This window comes from Ambystoma mexicanum, chromosome 8 (genome assembly GCF_040938575.1).
Source record: "Ambystoma mexicanum isolate Mex_15411 chromosome 8, UKY_AmexF1_1, whole genome shotgun sequence".
Taxonomy (NCBI): Eukaryota; Metazoa; Chordata; class Amphibia; order Caudata; family Ambystomatidae; genus Ambystoma; species Ambystoma mexicanum.
In genome coordinates, this window is record NC_090929.1 from 83,308,477 (window position 1) to 83,331,630 (window position 23,154).

Consider the following 23,154-nt stretch of genomic DNA (forward strand, 5'->3'; position numbering starts at 1 on the left):
TGGGAGACATGGATGGGGGCCTTGTGAAGGGTGCCCCTGGTGGCGGGGGGGGTGGGGGTGATAGGGGACATGAGTGGGGGCCTGGTGGAGGCTGCCCCTGCACTGCTGGGGGGTGGGGGTGGTGGGAGACATGGATGGGGGCCTGGTAGAGGGTGCCCCTGGTGGCGGGGGGGTGGGGGTGATAGGGGACATGAGTGGGGGCCTGGTGGAGGCTGCCCCCGCACTGCTGGGGGGTGGGGGTGGTGGGAGACATGGATGGGGGCCTGGTGGAGGGTGCCCCTGGTGGCTGGGGGGTGGGGGTGGTGGGAGACATGGATGGGGGCCTTGTGAAGGGTGCCCCTGGTGGCGGGGGGGGTGGGGGTGATGGGGGACATGAGTGGGGGCCTGGTGGAGGCTGCCCCTGCACTGCTGGGGGGTGGGGGTGGTGGGAGACATGGATGGGGGCCTGGTGGAGGGTGCCCCTGGTGGCGGGGGGGTGGGGGTTATAGGGGACATGAGTGGGGGCCAGGTGGAGGCTGCCCCTGCACTGCTGGGGGGTGGGGGTGGTGGGAGACATGGGTGGGGGCCTGGTGGAGGGTGCCCCTGGTGGCTGGGGGGTGAGGGTGGTGGGAGACATGAGTGGGGGCCTGATGGAGGCTGCCCCTGCACTGCTGGGGGGTGGGGGGGGTGGGATACATGGGTGGGGGCCTGGTGGAGGCTGCCCCTGCACTGCTGGGGGGTGGGGGTGGTGGGAGACATGGATGGGGGCCTGGTGGAGGGTGCCCCTGCACTGCTGGGGGGTGGGGGTGGTGGGATACATGGGTGGGGGCCTGGTGGAGGGTGCCCCTGGTGGCTGGGGGGTGGGGGTGGTGGGAGACATGGATGGGGGCCTTGTGAAGGGTGCCCCTGGTGGCGGGGGGGTGGGGGTGATAGGGGACATGAGTGGGTGCCTGGTGGAGGCTGCCCCTGCACTGCTGGGGGGTGGGGGTGGTGGGATACATGGGTGGGGGCCTGGTGGAGGGTGCCCCTGGTGGCTGGGGGGTGGGGGTGATATGGGGACATGGGTGGGGGCCTGGTGGAGGGTGCCCCTGCACTGCTGGGGGGTGGGGGTGGTGGGAGACATGGATGGGGGCCTGGTGGAGGGTGCCCCTGGTGGCTGGGGGGTGGGGGTGGTGGGAGACATGGATGGGGGCCTTGTGAAGGGTGCCCCTGCACTGCTGGGGGGTGGGGGTGTTGGGAGACATGGGTGGGGGCCTGGTGGAGGCTGCCCCTGCACTGCTGGGGGGTGGGGGTGCAGGGGGACATGAGCAGGTGTGCAGGGTAGTCCCCTGTTTTGTGGGCTGCCTGCAGGGGCCGTGGAGTGTGTACAGGGAACACCTGTGAGGACCCACCCAGCCTAATTGCGTGTGATAATTCCCGCACACCCCTGTAATACACGTACCTGGCCAAATCGCATGTGAGAATTCCCGCGCACCCCTGTAATACACGTACCCAGCCGAATCGCGTGTAGAACTTCCCGTGTACCCCTGTAATACACGTACCCAGCCAAATCGCGTGTGATAATTCCCACGTACCCCTGTAATACACGTACCCTGGCCAATCGTGTGTAGAACTTCCCACGCACCCCTGTAATACACGTACCAAGCCAAATCGCATGTGATAATTCCCGCGCACCCCTGTAATACACGTACCTGGCCAAATCGCATGTGAGAATTCCCGCGCACCCCTGTAATACACGTACCCAGCCGAATCGCGTGTAGAACTTCCCGTGTACCCATGTAATACACGTACCCAGCCAAATCGCGTGTGATCATTCCTGCGTACCCCTGTGATACACGTGCCCTGGCTAATCGCGTGTAAAACTTCACGCGTACCCCTGTAATACACGTACCCTGGCTAATCGCGTGTATAACTTCACGCGTACCCCTGATATGCACGTTACCCGCTTTGCGTTCCTTGTTTGGCAGCCCTGTAGACTGGTCCAGGGTTAGCGCTGCCCTTTGCGATGATTTAGCGATTTTGATGGCTTTTCCTTGCGCGAGGGCGTTCTTGGGGGCGTTACTGGCGCTGCTGCAGGGTCGCTGCGATACTCTGCGCCATGGCTGGTTTGGGAGCCTAAAATCCATGAATACGCTGTGCGCGGAAATCGGTTTTAGCGCACGTGCCTGGCGCAGACAATCGCACGCGGACACTCTGCGCCAGCCGCTTGCGACACTTTTCTGCGAAATTCTATGAATTACCCTGTTAATATTGCTCTGGCAAAGGGAATGGGTCCTCCCTTCTAACCTATGAGTGAGACAGACTTACAGGACCTGACATGAGAGGTAGGAACCATAAAATCATCTAGAAGGGTTGGCGAGATACAACCCTTGTGTTCTGATGAGCCCTACAAGTGTCCAGTCAAAGTTTCGAAACAATAGTTTTGAATGTCAATAGTTCTGACACAAAAGTGCAGAAAAAAAATGTTTGAGATGTATATTTTTTTATATTAAATGGTTTATTTTAATTCCTTATTGTAAAATAAGTGTTTTAAAAAAAAGGGGGGTTTGGGGGGAGACCCCATTAATAAATAAATAAATAAATAACATAGAAACTTTTTTCGGCACTTTTGTGTCGGAACGTTTGGCATTTGAAACTTTGACTGTCGAAACTATCACTAGGGACCACCCTATACTGTCTTTCACAAATACACGGTAGCTTTAAGGATGCATCCTTCTTTTTTTACACAAACTGGTGTTTGACTTTTGACTTTTTTCAGGAATTAGACCAACTCTTCACCTTCCCTCATTCCTAACCCTCAGTACCTGAAAGCCGAAGGACATCAACAAATCTAAACTTGGTCAACTATGGGTTTTCTGCTTACAAACAGCCCGTAGCTAAATGGGTAGTTTCACGCTTTCAATTGTGCTACAATATTGGAAAGCCAACCAGTCCCTTGCAGGATGAGCCACAGCTCACTCCATTGGAGGTAAGGTGGGTGATGCTGTTCTTCGAAGGAACACTGCTAGAACAGAAATCTGTAAATCAGCAACCTAGAAATCCGTGTACAGTTTTCGCTGCGCTATTTTCTGATCACTGATGCAAGTAAAGACACCCAAGTCAGACATGCATTCTTAAGAAACCTGTTTTTTTAAGGGGTAGGACATATTGCCTTTACATGCTCTGTTCTCCTGTCACTAATTACATTGTTATTTTAAATGTTTAATTATGAATATATGCAATACTATTTGAATAAGAGTGATGTGTCTGTATTATTAAAGTGTTCAGACATCATGAGCGCGAATGGAGATATTCAGTGTCTACAAATTCAATGAAGATACCCTGGATGCCGAACTATGATTACAAATAATGAACATTGCCGTAATCATTGCACGCTGGCACCCACAAGGCAACATTTTGGCAATAATTACAGTCCCAAGACATACTGCCCAGTGACTATTAGTGGTGTAGCCGACCAGGTGCTCTGCCAGTTATCGCCTTAATTCTGCTGCATTACTGTGCTGTACATAGCCCAAGTGCCCCAACATGCATATCCTTTTGTCCTCTGGGTTTCACCTGCCCCAGAGTAGGCAACTGCAGCACTGGAATGGAGGACAGACTATGAAAATGTACAGAGGGGCTTGGACCAGCTCAGACTCTCTGATGCTAGCTAGTAGCTTGGATTAGTTAATTGCATTTCTTGGGCAAACAGACAGTGCCCCCACTATTTGTTGACGGTGTCATCAATCTTGCTCAGCTATTGCACTTCTGGAGGCTCAGAAATATAGGACATGGAGAAAGGGAAGGCGATGCTCACAACTCTCTCCTTTCCAGAGTCAACTCTCTCCTTTCCAGAGTCAACACATGGTTACCTTTCATTCACCTGACAGTGTTGAGTTTCACTACCATGAATGAATGTATCCAGAGTTGAGAGTATCTGATTAAATTGGTATTGAATATACATAGGGTGTATGATGTGATCACACATGGGCTCCTTCCATCCCTGAATCTCTTAGATGAATGGATTCTCAGTGTGTGTATATAGGCTATTCATGTGATGTATCTTAATTTAACTATTGGTCACAATCGTGTTTGAGGTCTATAATTCACCCGCTTGAGTTGAGATGAAGGTCTCAGGTCACTTGCCATTTCCTACAGTGGGCATTGTGCAAATCACCTGCCATTGGCGGACACGTCAAAGGGTACTGCTGGGGCATTGTCCTTTGGATTCTCATAAGATCCCATGCATCAGGAGGGAGCAGCGTGCCAATGCTTTACCTGTGTTCTTTTACATTCAGGGAAAAGAGACGGCCACAATACTCTTGGATGTCAGGAATGACCCAGATGCCCTCAAGAATACTCTGCAGACTATGCAGGACTCGGGGCGGTGTGACGCCAGTCTATGTCAAGTGTTGCTACAGATGTTGCAGATCAATCCTGATGATCGAGCCACTGCCAGGTGAGTAGCAGCTCTTTCTTTCCTGTCCCCTTAGCCATGCCTTCTATCGCTGTGCAAGGTTCAGAATCATAGCTGGTGTCCCAGGCCCCTAGAGAGTGATTTACAAAGTACCTACAAACTGTACACAAATATCTTTGCTGTAGCATCTAGGGGATTTGTCAGAAATTACTGGATTGAAAATGCATTTTACTAAATCAATTAACCAAAGTGTCCCACTCCTGATCAGTTTTCTTTGTTCGCATTTCTCGCCCTCATGCAACCCCACTCCTCTCCTGTTCCTTTGTGTTTTAGGTAAGGTAAGGAAAAGTGCTCCTGTAAAGCAATGCTCTTCCCGTGTGTGCCTAGTTGTACACAGCTCTGTAAACAACAGGTTGGGGGGCTGTTAGAAGGATAGAGTGATACAGAATGATTCAAGAAACCAGAGCACTAGAACTACTGTGACATTACTGCACTAAGTAAAATGGCAATATTATTTGTAGAAATGTTCTTGATAATGGACCTTGCAACAGGTGTCGGGGTGAGTGGGAGGGTGCCCTATCATCCCCTGAGGTAATCTTGTAAGTACTGTAATCTTGTACCGTGAGGAATGCTGATTCTAGGTTCTGATTGTCTGAACACAGCCTGATGAAATAGCATCACACATCTTTATTAATAGAAGCACAACGATACCACAGAATTTCATTGACCGCGTGCCATGAGGTATCCAACAGTCTGGAACTACACGTAATTTGGCCAAGACAGTAATTGATCCCATTAAATATCGGAAAATAGAGGGACTATCTTTATCCATGCATCTCTCCTTCGTGAGAAAGGCTATTGAAACTGATCACCTTCTAATTTGATTGCTTCCCTTGGAAACCAAGCCGTTGTTTGAGGCCTTGAAAGGCCACGTGTTGGCTGTGGTTCATTCAAGCTACATAAAGAGTTACCAAGACTATATAGATTTGTGTGCAATTTATTTCTCGAAATAAGTTCTTATTTTTATGTATACTGAAATAGCTGGCAAAAGCATTGCACTTACATTATTTACTTTTACTAAGGTACCAAGCACGACTGTGTCAGAGTGAGAGACAGATTTGATGTGTTGAGGAGTGCAGGTCGGAAGCACCAGTTACCTGTGTGGCAGTACTGAGTCTCTGTGTTTAGGGGCAGAAAGGACACGGTGCAGGTTATCAGAAAAGGAAGGCTTCATAGTTGGGAGCGCTACGATGGATGCAGTGTGGGTGTTTATAGAAGCAAGAGAAGGTTGGAGTCTGATTCGTATGCTTGTCCTTGTGGGCCGTCTGATGGGCCTAAATGTGGTGTTAAATGTCATAGATGTTGTCTTTCTATTAAATAGGGAGACTATCTCACCAAGCCAGGGTACCCACCCTCTGCTCTTCACAGGCTAGTGGTAGAGGAGCATCCCCCAAGGTTCACTTTTTACCTATCAACATACAATCTCGCCAGTCCAAAATATCCAATATCCACGTACCTTGGACACCCTCTTTTTAATTCACTCACCGTCCCATTGTCCTCATACACATCCCAGCACCCCTCTCCATTGCTCTTGGCACTGACTGCCTGAGGCTTGTGTCCCACCAGTAAAATGGGCATCCCTCTCTCGTCTCCCCCATGTGCTCTCCCTCTATAATCCAGGCTCCCCCAAACCCCAGGTTGACCATTATATATCAGTAACCCCTTCCATTGTGAGGCTCTAAAGGCTGTGGCCTTATCTGGCGTACCCCCTCTGTGGTTCTTCTATGGGTTTCCTAGCCTAGCAGCTCCCTGGGTCAAGTTGATGAAAGATGTACCCTGTCCTTCCTTTCTCTCTTTCTCTCTCCACTCTCTTCGTCGGGCCCTGCGATGTTCACACATTCCTCCATCTCATCTATACTCTTGCCCTCTCCTCTACCCTCCTCTATATTCTCCCCTGTACTCACTCCCCTCCTCTCTACACTCCTCTCTTCCCTCTTTTCTCTCTCTCTCTCTCTCTCTCTCTCTCTCTCTCTGTCTCTCTCTCTCTCTGTCTCTCATTGTATTGCTCGCCCAGAGTGCACGGACAGTCATTAATCACCAGCACAATTGCAGAGCCAATACTTTAAACGCAGGTAGACGACGCAATGACTTACAACCACACGCACGCTTCGAAAATAATGAGCACTTATACGGCTATTTATTCAAAGCTTGGAAGCAACAAGTGATAACACAGAAATAAATCACAGAAAAGACAGAGAATTCCAAAGAAAATACATCACCGTGGGCGTAACTGAATCCCTCATCTCGCCAGAAGCGGCTGGAAGACCCCGATAACAGCCAGGCCGAGAGCAAAACAGCCCACAGGTATGCCGGACAAAGGCGTCCCCCTTCCGACTGAGGTCTTTGTACTTGTCCCGTCTGACCATTGAGGGGTTCCGCATATATGCACTCCTCAAAAAGGGGTGGTAATTTCTCGAACCTTCTGGCAATGCACTTGCGCATTGATGGGTAACCGTTGGTTGCCAGCTGGGTCAACCGACAGTAACCTCAAGGAGCAAAGCGCTTCCCTCTCCTAAGAACAAACGCCACGGAAAACAGTCCCATAACTCATAACAAGACATAACAAACCAGCTTTCCCAGCAGAATGTCCTTGACTGCATACCAGGTTTGGAAAGCATGTTTTCTTCAGCAAAGTAAATTCAGCTCTCAGCAAAGTAAGTACAGCTTTTCACTGAGGCATGGAGTAAATATCCATTATGGCTCTGAGTTCTCCCAGAATACACTGCGCACCAGCGCCATGTTTTAGCTCAAGCATAACAATTCCACCCTTGGATATTTATCTTCCATAGCCCAGTGGCAGAGGAGCCGGTCTCTGAAACCGACGAAATATTAAAACTAAGTTGGGAATGCATTGAATACAACAACAGCAAGCTATTATGATAGCTAATATAATGCAAATACAAGCAAAAGCATAACGCAGTGTACCCCCAATATCAGGAATCCATGAAAATAACCAATCCCACCAATTCCCAGTATGATCTTGGGACACTTGAGAAATGAGATCCCTCAGACCTCAAATATGACTTTCAATGGATCGTGAATGGTCACTTAGATTGAAACAACACATACCTTCAACTGTGTTACAACCTAAATTATGCTTTAGCAATAGATAATCAACAGCAGCCCTGTTTTGCAAAGTTGCTTTTCTAATAAAGCACAAATGGTATGTGACTCGAACAGGATCATCACACATTGTTGTGCCCGATTCCCCGGATCAACCAATGATTCAATGGTCCTGCAGAACTCCACAATACCACCCTACATGGAGCGACATGCAGGGCCAAGATCCTGGCTACTCGGTGAGTCTCATGTCATGGCCCTGGAAATGTGAAGTGGGTAGGTGATTGACATAGCAATGCATACTTTACCTGGCTGACATGGGGGTGGGGGGGAGATGCATACTTTACCTGGCTGACATGGGGGGGGGGATGCATACTTTACCTGGCTGACATGGGGGGGAGGGAGAGATGCATACTTTACCTGGCTGACATGGGGGGGGGAGAGATGCATACTTTACCTGGCTGACATGGGGGGGGGGGAGAGATGCATACTTTACCTGGCTGACATGGGGGGGGAGATGCATACTTTACCTGGCTGACATGGGGGGGGAGAGATGCATGCTTTACCTGGCTGACATGGGGGGGGGAAGAGATGCATAATTGACCAGGCTGACATGTGGGCGGGGGAGAGATGCATACTTTACCTGGCTGCGAGTACCAGAGGTAATAGAGCCAGCTCATACCCTAAAGCAGCCCAGACTTTAGCTGACACCTGACCACATAATGCCAGATGTAAGCAGCCCTACCATGTGAATGAAGATGTGTCCCAACCATGACACAACCATCTGCATGTGCACTGTACCTAATCAGACCGCATCCACCTCAACGAAATGCACCTACATGCAATGACTTCAGCCAATACACGGCACCAAACACCATCAACTGAAATGCCAGTCCCCCATAACTGCGCACAAAGGAGTCACATGACGGACATAAACATCAATACACCACTACACTGACACAGAGGCCCAAATAAATTGCATAACAACATTGGTAGTGCTCAGTGAGGTCATCATGAGGCTGACAGCTATGGTGCCATGATGAGAGCATTGATATCACTGGACATCTGCCAGATCACCAAAACAACTGCTATGGACTGCTATGCACAGTGGGTGGGCACTCACAAGGTACTGTACCCCCCTGCATGCACTGGTTGATGACATGCAAAACAGTCCATAAGAGGAATACACATATAGCGTTCACATCGTGTGACTCCATTCGTGCATGGAAATGGGGTTCAAAGTAAGAGATGAATGCATGCCATGGTGTCACGTCATGATTTGAAATCTGGTGTCATGACTGACACATACATTGTTGCCCACATACAGGTGATGCAGGCTATCCCTTGAAGAGGTGGCTCCTTACCCCAGTCCGGAACCCACAGAACCGGTATGAGGAGGACTTTAAACGTGCACATACACGGACCCGTGTGGTGATTGAGCAGACATTTGGCCTCTTGAAGGCACGGTTTTGCTGCCTCAGCAGGTCTGGTGGGGCACTCCTGTACCACCATGAGAAGGTGGCAAAGATCGTCATGGCATGTGTAATGCTACACAATATGTGCATCAGACGGAATGTGCCCCTGCCCCCTGACGCTGAACTGCAACCACTTGACGATGAGGATGAGGAGGGTGGGGATGGGGCAGCACCTCAGGGAGGAAGCGATGCACAGGAGGGACGTGCAATGCATCAGACTCTCATTAACCAATGTTTCTAGCACACATGGACGGTGGGTGTCACATGGAGATGGCACTTGGGGCACTGTGTGTGTCTGGGACATGCACACTGTGGAGTGTTCACCAATAAAGCACACGTACACAATGAGCAATGTCCACACATGTGATTTGTGCATAACCAGAAAGTGTATTGAAATTGTGATTTGAATGAACACACCCAATCCCCCCTCCCCCCTCAACTCCCCAACTCACCCAATCCCCCCTCCCCCCTCAACTCCCCAACACACCCAATCCCCCCTCCCCCTCAACTCCCCAACACACCCCATCCCCCTACCCCCTCAACTGCCCAACACACCCCATCCCCCTCCCCCATCAACTCCCCACAAAAGTGTGTGGAGTTGATGGGGGAGGGCGATGCCTGTGGTCAAGTGCATCATGTGGGATTGTTCCACTGGGCGGCCTCTTTTGGCACCCCCCTCTCCTGTCACCCGGGGCACCCCTGCCTGTACTCCGCAGGTTCCTGGCCGATCTGCGTACGGGGCTGGATGGGGCAGAACTGGCAGCCGAGGAAGTACTTGGCTGCCCACAAGGACACATGTCCCTCATAATCTGAACAAGCTCCGAGAGCACGTGCTGCACTGTGGCTAATTCTGCACAGATATCCTTGGAGGAGGATTCTATGGCTGCCTTCACAGTTTCTGCACATTGTTGCATTTCCACCCTTGCACTTGCACATTCGGCCACATGCTGATTCAAGAGTGAGGACATTTGTTGTTGGCGCGTGATGATTTGTTCCATCGACTCCTGTTTTTTTTGGTAGAAGGATAATGCCAGTGGCGTGTCCATTGTGCTGCTCCCCTCCTGCACATCTTCCACTGGGCATGGAGTGGCTGGCCAAGAGTTATCAGGGATTGCCCCTGTATGCCATCACCATGCTGGCTGCATGGAGACAGGTAGGGGGAATGAAGGTGGCCAGTGGGGGACCCACAACATCAGCAGCATCCCCTACATCATTGTCCGAGCTAGCTGCGGTGGCAGCAGTCTCGCCAATCAAGCTGCTTCCTGCAGACCCAGTGCCTTCAGTGGGCACCACTTGGTGGATGTTTGTTGTTTATGGTGGTACTGTGGTGCTTGACTTGGTGCACATCTGTGCCCTGGCCTGTGTTGTGCTCGTAGATTTCGGCTGCTGTGGGGGTTTGGTTTTTGCAGCAGAGGTGTAGGGTTGGTGTGTTGGGACATCGGGCCTGGCCTTCTTGGCAGTTGTGGTGGCAGTGTCTTTGTCAGCACTGTCCGAATGAGAGCCTGTGGTGGACCAAAGGAGGGAAAGGGTTAGTGATGGGTCTGCGGACATTGAGCAGGCATTGTAATGACTGCATTCATTTTGATTACTAGATGGTGGACATTGGAGGCAGTGACATACAGGTTGTCTCCCTTTAGGGTGGTAGAAGCATGGAGGCATGTGGGTGCCTACAGTAATAAGGGTGTGCATACTGCATGTGTACAAGGTGGAGGTGAGAACTGCCTGTAGGCAGTCTTCTGCTAATGTGTCGCGTTAACCCTGTCAGGCATCATTGCACTTCCCAAAAATCTGGACTTCAGTGAGTTTGGCATGGCTGGATTTAAGGCACCTACCTGCATCACCTGATGTCGGGCTCCTCTCTCCATTTCTCCGACCCCCTCTATGCTCTCTGTAGCAATGGTTGCAGCACATATCTCCTCCCACGGCTGCATTTTGATTGGTGACTCCGCTCCTCCACCAGTTGCCATGCCCAGGTTTCTGTTTGCAGATAGTATACTCCTTACCCGGAGCCGTAGATCGTCCCACCTTTTCCTGCACTGTCTTGCATTGCGGGTTGTTGTGCCAACTGCACTGACCCTCTGTGCTACTATGGCCCATATGGCCTTCTTTTGTGCTTTCGCGGGTCTGGTCATCTCTGTCGAGAATACTACGTTGGCATGTTCTTGTAGTGTTTCAGCCAACATGTTAAGCTCCTCCCGAGAGAAGCGCTCCTGCCGCAGCCGATCAGCACTTTTTTTCACAACTTTAGGCATTGTGAGGATTGATGGATGTAGGTGAAGGTTTGTAGAAGTTGTGGGGGTCAGGTGTCCACTGGTTGAGGAGGATGGCAATGGATTGTGTTTGTCAAGATGGCCGCCGTGCTCTTTCCCGTTCCTGTGCGGTGACGCAACTTCCGGATCTGCTTATTTGCAGTCACCGCTAATGGCGGTTCCCGCTATTTGCGGTCACCGCTATTAGCGGTGATCGCTGATATCGATGGCTAGGGTGGCGGACATGCTATTTGCATGGCATCTGATGCCGGTAAGTGGTGTTTTTTGGATGTTACCGCCATGGCGGTGATTACATTACCGGCATGGCGCAATGCTCGTGCCCGAGAAGTCATAATGTGCCGCTTTTAGCGGTATGTGACCAGCACGGACACGTTAATTGCGCCATGCTAGTAATGTCCGTTACTTACCGCCAGGGTCGTAATGAGGGCCATAGTGTTATTCACACTGGTACATGTGTGTGGAATTCGTGAAAACAATCGTTTCTCGAACACAGTTTGATTTTGCTGTTTGGTTAAATTGAGCTGTTGGCATTTGCCAATTTCTTTTGCATTGCATGTCATAAGGTAGTACACACATCACCTTGAGTTATATTATAGGTTATAATACGTGTCCAATTTCTCCATTTGCGATCTGTTTCCTGGCAAAACCTGCAGTACTCATAGACGGAAAAGGATTGCCTGATATCGGAATCTTGAACCAAAGAATCATTGCGCGTGACGCCGAAAATATGCTTTGGAACCGGAACTGGCGTCGGCACTGCTACTAAACACGTAGTCAGAAAGGCTTCAGCATTGGGCACGTCAGTAAGGCAAAAGTGCGTAATGTTGAGCACCTGTTGTGCCAGATATGTCCACATATTCTCTGTTTGGGTGATCATTGGAGAATGTTTTCGCCGTCCTGAAGATGCCTCTCGCATAACTGGCATCAATGTTGTTTTCACTTGCGCCTGACGTGTTTGCCGCATTTCACGAATCCATGTCTTCGGTCTGGCTGGCTTTTTTCGGCATCGGCATAGGGCTGCTTTTGGACATCATTACTCATTATCAGTTTCTCCTTGATCGTTGGCACAGATGTGACATTTTTCATTGGTAGCAGCATGCTGTTTGACTCTCCCGAACGGAGTCCATTTAGTCCCACAGTAACACCAGCCAGACATAGGATCTACAAGGCAAACCCAGAAAAGAGATATCAGTGTTGTAAATCACTCTCTTAGGTAACATTTGTCTGCGGGCACATATTGCCATTTCTTTCTACCGTGCTCCATTACTAAAACTACTTGGTCTTTGCCTGATGCAATGAAATCTGCGGGTACTGGTGGGCCACTTGGCCTTTCCACCCACACCTTCGCACCAGGACCATACTGTCTGAAGAGCCAAAACCACGATCCCCACAGGTAGTTAACACTGTAGGAGGCTCCCCCTTCTTAATCATGGACAACTTAACGGGGATAATAATTAGTTGGGCCACCCGATCGCCCTTGTGGATCGGTAACAATTGGTCCCCACTATTCATCAGGATGACTTTGATCTCGCCTTGGTAATCGGCATCAATTACCCCTCCCAACACTTGAACTCCCTTCAATGCTAGGCCAGATCTAGGGGCAATCCATCCCATATGCTCTGGGGGAATTTGTAATCCAATCCATGTTTCAATTACGACAATCCCTCTTGGGTCTAATCTGATTTCCTCATGGGAATGCAAGTCTACCCCTGCTCACTCTGGAGTCGTCCGATAGGGAGCTAAATAACCCGGGGTAATTTCCCAGTACAATAGGGTTCTTCGGACTGAGTTGGGTTGAATCTGTAAAGCAGGAGTCATTAGCCGCATCAAAGGAGTTTCATGCTCGTTCACAGGCCTATTGTTTAGTACTTGCACCGCATCAAACACACGATCACGCCAGCCTGCCAAATTGCCATCTCCAGATTTGCACAGCTGTTCTTTCAACAAACCATTCATTCGTTCAATCAGCCCTGAAGCGGCAGGGTAATAAGGCACATGGTAGAGCCATTCAAAGCTCTTTTCCTGACAATATTCCTGAATCAATTTGCCTTTGAAGTGTGACCCATTGTCACTTTGAATCTGCAAAGGCACTCCGTAATGCAATATGATCTGATCTAACAATCTAATGGTGTTCAGTTGTGTGGCACGCTTGCACAGCAAAACCATCATGTATCCTGAGTATGTATCCACAATAGTGCATGCATACTGACAATCTTTACTGATTGGCAGGGGACCGATATAGTCAATCTGCCAAATTTGACCTGGTAATTTTTCTCTTCGCAATGTACCTCGAACAATCTGAGGCATAGGCCTATGCTGTTGGTGTTGGCACACTGGACATTGCAAAATGATTGTTTTCACTACCTCTAAAGGAATACTGATTCCTCGAGCTTGTGCCCACCTGATAGTAGCCTTTTCTCCAATGTGCCCACATTTCTGGTGAGCCCACTTGGCCAAACCCTCCAAATCGTATTCCGGAGCCTGCGCATCCACAGATGAAATCTTGGTGTGTTCATCTGCAACAGAATTAAACCAACGTTCTAATGAGTCTGTAGCACAACGCGTGTCCACATGATACACGGTGCCTTCACTTTGTGATAACATTTCTGCAATATCTTGCCACAGTTCCTTTCCCCACAACTCTTTTAAATGAATCTTCCACCCATTCTTTTGCCAGTTTGGCAACCACACCGCCAACCCATTCGCCACTGACCATGAATCCGTGTACAAATGACATCGACCAGGGGTCTCTTGTTTCAATGCCTGGTAAACTGCGTAAAGCTCTGCAAACTGACTGCTCTTCCCCTTCCCTGACGTTGTCAAAATCTTTTTTGTCTTGGGATTGTACGACACCGCTTTCCAGTATCGCTCTGCTCCGACATATCGGGCTGAGCCATCCGTGAACCAGGCATGCTCTGTCTGCTCCACGGTCAAATCGCCTTAAGGTACTCCCCATTTCACAGGAGACTCGCGTTTTTCAGGCACTTCCAGTGGTATGTAATCTGAGGGCGATATGTTGGCTACTTGCTCATGTAATTTTGCAACTCCACCCTTCCTTGATTTGGCTCTGTCTTGAATGTGCCATTTCCATTTAATTATGCTGGCTTCTTGAGCATGTCCTATTCTATGTGTTTTAGGAGAGCTTAGTACCCATTGCATAATCAGTATTTCTGGCCTCATCAATACATCATGGCCCACCGTCATTTGCTCGGTATGAACAAGGGCCCAATAACATGCCAGCAACTGCTTCTCAAACGGAGTGTATGAGTTACCAGCATGGGGTAACTTACGACTCCAGAATCCCAATGGCACACGTTTCCTGTCCTGTTTCTGCCACACACTCCAGTTAGCATAATTGTCTTGTACAGGCACATTCAACTCCACTTCGCCTTCCTTCAATGGCCATAGATCAAGCACCTGCTGCACGGTGTCTTTTGCCAAATCAAATGCTTTCTGCTGCTCTTCCCCCCACTGAAACTCATATTTCTTTTGTGTCACTTTGTAGAAGGGTGCCAGTATCTGCCCTAAATGGGGAATGTGCTGTCTCCAAAACCCAAACACCCTATAAACTGCTGAGCTTGCTTTTTGTTCATTGGAGTGGTGAACTCAAGTATTTTCTGTCGGGCCTTCGGCACCATTTCACGATGCCCATTATGCCACTGAATCCCTAGGAATATCACTGTTTCAGCTGAGCCTTGAATTTTATTCGGGTTAATCTCACACCCTTCCTTCTTCAATCCTTCCATAATGACTTCTAACTGGTTTTGCACACTGCGGTCATCCTTGCCCTAAATCAAAATATCATCAATGTAGTGAGAGATTTGTATGTCAGGTTTACACGGTATCTTGTCTAAGTGCTCTGCCACCAGCCGGTGACAGATAGTCGGGCTATGTATGTACCCCACAGGTAACCTTGTAAAGGTGTACTGACGCCTGCTCCAAGAAAATGCAAACTGCTCTTGGCACTCTTCAGCAATTGGCACAGAGAAAAATGCATTGGCTAAATCTACCACTGCATACCAAGTCCCCTCAAACTTTTGGACATTCTCAATCAATGTAATGGCATCTGGGACCGCGGGCACTAAGGGAGGAGTGTGTTTATTCAACTCACAGTAATCCACCGTCATCCTCCAAGACCCATCCCCTTTTTTGATAGGCCAGAGAGGATTGTTGCATGCGGTAGTGATAGGGCGTAACACACCCGCCTCCACATACCCTTTGATGGTGTCTGAAATTTCCTTGTGCCCCCCAGGAATGTGGTATTGCTTCATTGCTACCCACTTGGTTGCCACAGGCACATGCACTGGGGGTATCTTCAATTTGCCTACGGTAATGGGTGTGCAGGTCAATGCACTCACCCCAAACTGGTACGTTTTACCTCCCAGTCCCAAAGTCAACCCTTTCAGAATGTCAAAGCCAATTATGTACTCGGGTATCGGGACAATCAACACTTGGTATTTCTGCCTATTCAAATTGCCTATTTTCATCTCCACTTCAGTTTGTACTGCGGGGGTCCCCTTTCCCCCGAGACCTGTAATAGTAAATTGTCTCCCTTTGAATCGTGCTGGATTGCCATGAATCAGAGAGGCCTCCGCCCCGGTGTCTATCAATGCTCGCACCCCTTGCGTATTTCCTGGCCCCCCAAAAATCTTAACATTAACATGGGGCCGCCTATCAACTTTTATGCGAGCAGACGCTGCCGGAGCTTGGCCGTAACCCTAGTCAAATTTTGAATGAGTGTGACTTGACTCTGCCTCTAGCATTGCACTCACCACCTTCCTCAAATCAGCGTATGTTGGCTGGTACGGGGAAGGTGTCCTCATAGACCCTTCTTCTTGTTCTTCCTCAGGAGGAGCAGAAGGTGAGGTGTCCCCCTGTGGCTTGGTTACTACCTGTTTCTTAACCTGTTTATAGCGCTCTTTGGCTGCAATCCCTCTTTTTTGGTATAATTCATACATTACCCTAGTTTCAATGCCATCAATTTCTTCTCGTGGCACACCATCTTTTAACAAAGCCAAAAACATGTCCTTTTTGGACACTCGGGAGTCTCTACTATCTTGCCTCCTGCCTTCACGTCTTCTCTTACTACGCCCCTCTCTCTCTCCCGTGGCTTGTCATCACTCTTGTCCCACTCCCCTAAATCTGCCAGTTGCCGAATGGTATCCACTACCTCATCAGTGGGTTTGCCCGTCATACCTATGAGCAAAGTCATAATGACACTTTTGTATGCGGGCGGTGCAGTTCTGATCACCATATTTCCAGTTGAAACTGAGAGCGGCACGGCCCCCATGTGTCCTCGAGCATCTACGTGAATTGCCTCTTTCATAGCATGCTCTCTAACCTTTTGAATTGCCTCTTTCAAAGTATACCACTTTGTTTCTTCGCTAGGCCAATCTATGGTAATGGGGTATTTACGGTTACATGCTTGGGATGCTAGGTGCAACAAAGACACCTGTGAATCCTGACCATTCTCATCAGGGGGCGGCCCTGCTCTTAAGACCTCCTGTACATTGGTGTCAGTTGACAAAGGTAGAAAACGTGGTGAGTCCGTGGAATCTACCAACAACCCCTCAGCGCCCCCATCTAGCAACCTCACCATCCATGTCAATAAAGGTTCCCCTTATTTTTGCCTCAAACGGGTAATAATTTCCCCAACCTCCTGTTGGGTGTAATCCTCCAGCGTGGTTAAATCCACAACCCCGCCCGCAGGATTCTGCGGGTGGGGCTCAGCATGCCGTCTTCTAACTGGCTTAGCCACCACTGTCTTCTGCTTAAATTCCGTTTTGGGATCTGACTCATTTGCCGAACTGCTCTCTGGACTGGTTGAGTTAAAAATGTCACCATCCCAATTATCCGGATCCCAGTCCCCACTGGCGGTAGCGATTACAGCTGCCACCTTTCTTTGGTTGACCCCTCTCCGTCTTTTCCTATACTTATACCGGGCTACTCTGACTGCTGCCCCCTCGGCCACGGCCTGGTATGTGTCGGCTTTATCTTTAAAAAGTTTCATTTGAATCTGCTGCATTAACGCAATCTGCTTTTCTGCAGCCAGCTCTCTTTCCAATCGCAAAATATCATTTTTAATTTCCAAATTCCTTTGATGTATTTTCCTATAGACATGCAGGAGGACCCAACCCCGCCTACCCAGCGCAGTGCATTCCCTTCCCCTTTCCACTGAAACTTGTTGTAAGCACAACATTACATCAGACGGATCAGCATCTCCCAATCCCTGATCCCATGTTTCACTTAGCCCCGCGCCGCATGCCCACACCTGGGCCAATTTATCATATGGGCTCTTAGCCCAGCCTGGAATGATAACATCAGAACATTCCCCGCCAGCGGGAACGCTCTTTTTCCTGAACAAACTATTCATCATTGCCATAATGTACAAAACCTCTTTATATATATATATGTTTTTCTTTCCACACTGCAGTCACTCGCGCAGGCACGCACACACCAAAAACAACAGATTAACACAGTCCAACACTCGCTGCCAAATTACTTTCACTTGCAATGTAAACAAAGCCTATCTGCGTTCAAACAGATTCTTTAATATTTGGAACAATTCATCACAAATACCCTCCTCACAGCGCCAAAATGTATTGCTCGCCCAGAGTGCACGGACAGTCATTAATCACCAGCGCAATTGCACAGCCAATACTTTAAACGCAGGTAGGCGGCGCAATGACTTACAACCACACGCACGCTTAGAAAATAATGAGCACTTATACGGCTATTTATTCAAACCTTGGAAGCAGCAAGTGATAACACAGAAATAAATCACAGAAAAGACAGAGAATTCCAAAGAAAATACATCACCGTGGGCGTAACTGTATCCCTCATCTCGCCAGAAGCGGCTGGAAGACCACGATAACAGCCAGGCCGAGAGCACAACAGCCCACAGGTATGCCGGACAAAGGCATCCCCCTTCCGACTGAGGTCTTTGTACTTGTCCCGTCTGACCGTTGAGGGGTTCTGCATATATGCACTCCTCAAAAAGGGGTGGTATTTTCTCAAACCTTCTGGCAATGCACTTGCGCATTGATGGGTAACCGTTGGTTGCCAGCTGGGTCAACCGACAGTAACCTCAAGGAGCAAAGCGCTTCCCTCTCCTAAGAACAAACGCCACGGAAAACAGTCCCATAACTCATAACAAGACATAACAAACCAGCTTTCCCAGCAGAATGTCCTTGACTTCATACCAGGTTTGGAAAGCATGTTTTCTTCAGCAAAGTAAATTCAGCTCTCAGCAAAGTAAGTACAGTTTTTCGCTGAGGCATGGAGTAAATATCCATTATGCCTCTGAGTGCCCCCAGAATACACTGCACACCAGCGCCATGTTTTAGCTCAAGCATAACACTCATTCGCCCCTTTGAATTTCTCAATCACCCTTCTTACTCTACAACTATTTATTCTCACGTGGTCTACCAAACATTCACTCTCTCCCAGCCTCACTCTCACTATTGGGTAACACACTATCTCTCTCATTACCAACACATCACTTTTAACAATCTACAGCACAATTCCATCAGTGCTCTTTTCCATCGTCCATCCCCCATCCTGTCTCTTGGTCTGCCTGCACTCCATTTGGCCTTACCCAAATACCCTTTGCTCTGTTCTTCATGGGTTGATCTTTTATAGCCCTCATTTCCGTTCTTGTCTTTCTTCTGTCCTAACATTGGTCTGGCTCCCCCCCTGACCCTATGGGCCAATCTACAGCTTCTCTTTTCCCCAGGGGCGAGTTTTCACAGTAACTGTCTTGATACGCCCCTCTTGGCACCATCCCCTTTTTCCACAAGATATCTGAATGCTGCCTGTTATTCAGGATACTGCTGTGCTCGTCCAACTCTGCATTCTCTGCAACCCTTGGTAACAGTGGCGTTGCTAGGGGGGCATGCGGGGACCTGGGTCCCTCCTCTGAAATCCTGGGCCCCCCCATTTCCCCTCCTACCTCAGCTGGGCTACTTTCTCTGCACTGTCTGCAGTGCTGTGTCTGTCATTGTCTTCAATGCTGCCACACAACAATGAAGAGCTGTTAAGTTCCCCCTGCAGCCAAAAACACCCCCTCCAAATCAGAATGTAGTGCACGAAACCGCTAATGATGGGTCATTAGTGACTTGATGGCTTAGTGCCTACATTCAGATGGGAGTGGAGGTGCAGAGGAGTGTGATAATTGGTGTGCACAAAAGATTCTTTTCAGGAGTGCTTCTGACGTCACACATTGCCCTTTTATAGGCGGCCCTCCCCTACATTTGTCTGCGGCCCCCTCTGTGCCGCTCCTAACTTCGATTCCTGGCGACGCCACTGCTCGGTAAGTGAATTTGATTTGGTGCGGCGAGGAACTCTGTTAATGTGGGTATCGCTGAGTCCGGTTTGATAACGCCGGCTCGTATCTTTTCTTCGTGCCATTTCTCTGTAACCGATGGGCATGGAATTCAAGCCAGCCTCAAAATGGCAAGGCAAGACAGTGGTATCATCCTTATATAACATGGCACATATGATGGGGGAGAGACTGTGGCCCTCCCAACTCCCTCAAACCACTCCTGGGACTGAACTGGCTCTGGGCATGCTGCCGACCAGGGTTTTTACCGAGGAGTACACCTATGAGGGAAGGGGGGTAAGTAGCGTGTTGTGCCCAGAGTAACTGTCAAGGCAGCTCATTTTAAGGTGGACTGAGGCACATGTACTAAATCTAGGTGAATGTAGCCAAGATATTGATCTTAGAGGAATGCAGAATGTAGCCACTATATTGTTGGATGCTTGCACTAGGAGAAATTGTAATGGTAGCTAATGTGAAGGTAGGATGTAGCATATGTACTGAATCTAGATGAATGTAGAATGTATCCAATTAATTGAATCTAGCTGAATTTAGAATGTTGCCAACATATGGAATCCAGGGATTGTCAAATGTTGCCATGGCATTGAATCCAGGTGAATGTACCCAATGACAAAAATGGTAGCAGACACCCATCTCTAGAAAGAACATGACATAACATGTTCTGTCGTTTTTACCCACTTTGAGAGTCTGCAGCCATCGTTTTTAGCTCACTGTACTTTTCACAAAGGATGAATATCCATTTGCATATCAGTTTTTGTCCTGCCCACAAGGGCAGTCCAGCACCGAAATGCCAGGCAAACCTCCTTTGAACAAGAGTACCAACAGCAACCCCATACAAGTCTTTCAGCCTTGTTGTTCCGCATAGGTACACTGAGCAAAAAGCGATGGCTGCAAACTGCAGTGGGAATAAACCACTGAACAGGTTATCATGCCATGTTCTTTCTGGAGAGGGGTGCCTGCTACCTTTTTTTGAAAATGAATGTACCCAATGTACTTTATTCTAGGTGAATGCAGAATGCACCCTATGTACTGAATCTAGGTGAACGTAGAATTTAGCCTATGTACTAAATATGTGTGTTTCATCATTTTAAAAAGTGCTTTCTGTGGAGAAGAACGTTCGTTTTTGCTCACCTGCCCAATCCTGCATTGCGAGCTGACCAGAGGCTCTTGCAGGGGAGTGAACGCTGTTTGTTGGAGGCGGGCCTTCCACTCGGCACGTGACCCATCAAGTGACTTGCCACAGTGTTAAAGTGCACTGCCAGCCACCCTTGCGGCGTTAAGCCCGGCGGGGTCAAGGCCGCTAGCTGTGCTGTTGTGCGGCTGTTAGGCGCTGGTGGCACTATACCGGTTTGGAGACTGTGGAGGCTGAATCTCTTTGATCCACTCCGGATACCAACATTTCACGTGTCCAATGGTGTAAAGTTGAACGTTCTTTTTATCACAGGTTACTAAGTTATATGCCATTCTAATCTTGAAGAGTTAAGCTTTTTTTTCTTTTCCGTTCCCTGCTTAAGTTGATTCTGACTCCAAGGGACCGAATCTATGTATAATCTAACCGCAGGAATGCCATCTGTGATGGACAAGACTATGTTTGACAATTCTTGCAGAACACCAACTGGTGCACTCGCAAATTATTCTTTGAACACTTCAATTAACAATCTGGTACTTAAATCTTGTGATAAGCCTAAAAGCCTTACACGAACTTCAAAAAAACCCATAACTTTAACACCAATCAAAAAAACGCCGGTTTCCAATCATGACATCCGTATTTTTTACGAGAAGATTACGAGTATCTCTAATCACAGTGATAACTCGACTTTAATATCTAAACCTACTGAACTCATTATTTCTCAAACACCCATTGTTGTGACACAGGAAGTAGCAGTGTCATCTTGTGCTTCCAATATTTCGAAACTAGGGATCACTATCTCTGTTTCTACTATACTCACTATTGCACAGTCTCCTCAAAAAATCAAAAAATGTCCACAACCTTTCCCAGTGGTAATAGAGGAATCCTTGACTGAAAATGCAATATCTAGTAATGAAATAGCTTTGAGTGATTCAATAATGGGTATAGAGAATGTTGAAATAATAGAAGTGGCGTCAGAGGAGGTCCCATTACTAGATACATCAGTCCATGTAGATGGCCGTGAATTGGAAAGCTCGAGAGCATCAGTCCAGACAGATTATAATCTACCTGGCTCTATGGACTCAACAAGACATGGTGAGGATATATCCTTCTTACAACCAACACCGCGCAGATGTCAATCCACAAGGAAACCTTGTGAACATTCGGCCAATCCTGCTCTCATGGAGATTACCCTTGGAGCCATAAACACTACTATATCTAGTTTGTTTAAACTGTACGAGTCCCTAGATTGTAAAATCACTAGTCTTGCCTCTAAGCTAGATTTAATTGGAAATGACTTGAAAGTTAACTCTCACTTTGTCCCTAATACATTGACACTGGAAAAGATCATGCAAAGATTGTCTAGTTTAGAGACCTTCTGTTTGTCCAACCAAACTGATCAAACTCATGTTGGCTCAAGTATTGCACAGAGACTCGGAGCATTAGAGTCTCTTCGCAACCCACCCACCATGACAGACTCAGTTTTGCCTGCATTTACCCATATCATTCGTCCTGTAGAAAGTGCAGAGATCCCCGCCAAAAGAAAAAATTACTCTTGGATAAGTGTCGATTCTCCTGATAGAAACACCACCCAAGCCCAGTGGGGTGCTAAAACTGACAATAGAACTACACAAAAAAAAATCTCAACGACCGACACTAAGCAATAAAATGTCTCTGTAGTGAATCAGACAAATTCTGATTGCTTTATACCAGCGTCAATAGAGACACCTCGAGAACCTTTAACCAATAATGTCACTCCACACTCGAGTGTACCTGTGCCATTAAGCTCTGTCCCCATTCCAGTTAATCATTCAGTGACACAAGACTTGACTTTGGGTTACACGCCATTAGATGATCTTATTGAATTAGTGTCTCACAATTCAAATATAGATATACCAGGTCAGCTCCAAAAGTCAGCAGAATCCATGACACACACACACTCAAGAGCGATGGTAGTTGGTGTTGAGAAACCTTCCACTTCAACTGCTATACCACAACAAGGCCCTGACAATCGATTGAGTATTCTCAAAGCTGCAGTTGATTCCTATCTTTTGAATAGATTGTCAGAGGTGTTGCCAGAATCAACTCCCGTCAATCCACAGTCCCTTCAACCCAAAACAGTACATTTTAGCAACGAACAGACTAATATCCCATTTAAAGATGCAAAAACGACAAACCCTAAGTCTTCCACAGCCTCTATAGTTGGTGGCTACTCTGATGCGAATCTCCGGTCTGTATTGAAGGTCGGGGAAAGTTTGTGTGCATGACTTGATCCGGGGACAGGTCCAGCACGTCGTCGGCTGTCGGCTCCAGGTTCCACTCTCCTGGTAATTGCAGTAGTTCTTCTGAACAAACATCCTGTTAGGTGCACCACCAATAGGTCTGTTGTGACCCGACCCGTTGGGACTGAAGTATTAAGTACATTCTTCTATAAAAGCGGGATCCTC

The 23,154-nt window shown here is 48.3% G+C and overlaps 1 protein-coding gene across 1 annotated transcript in view; it reads left to right on the forward strand.

Annotated features, from left to right (window-relative positions):
* STKLD1 (serine/threonine kinase like domain containing 1) overlaps positions 1-23,154 on the forward strand; it is a 595,840-nt gene that overhangs the window by 248,773 nt on the left and 323,913 nt on the right. The window contains exon 9 of the mRNA XM_069609351.1: positions 4,257-4,417. Coding sequence (XP_069465452.1) covers positions 4,257-4,417 — 161 coding nt within the window. The remainder of the gene's footprint in view (positions 1-4,256; positions 4,418-23,154) is intronic.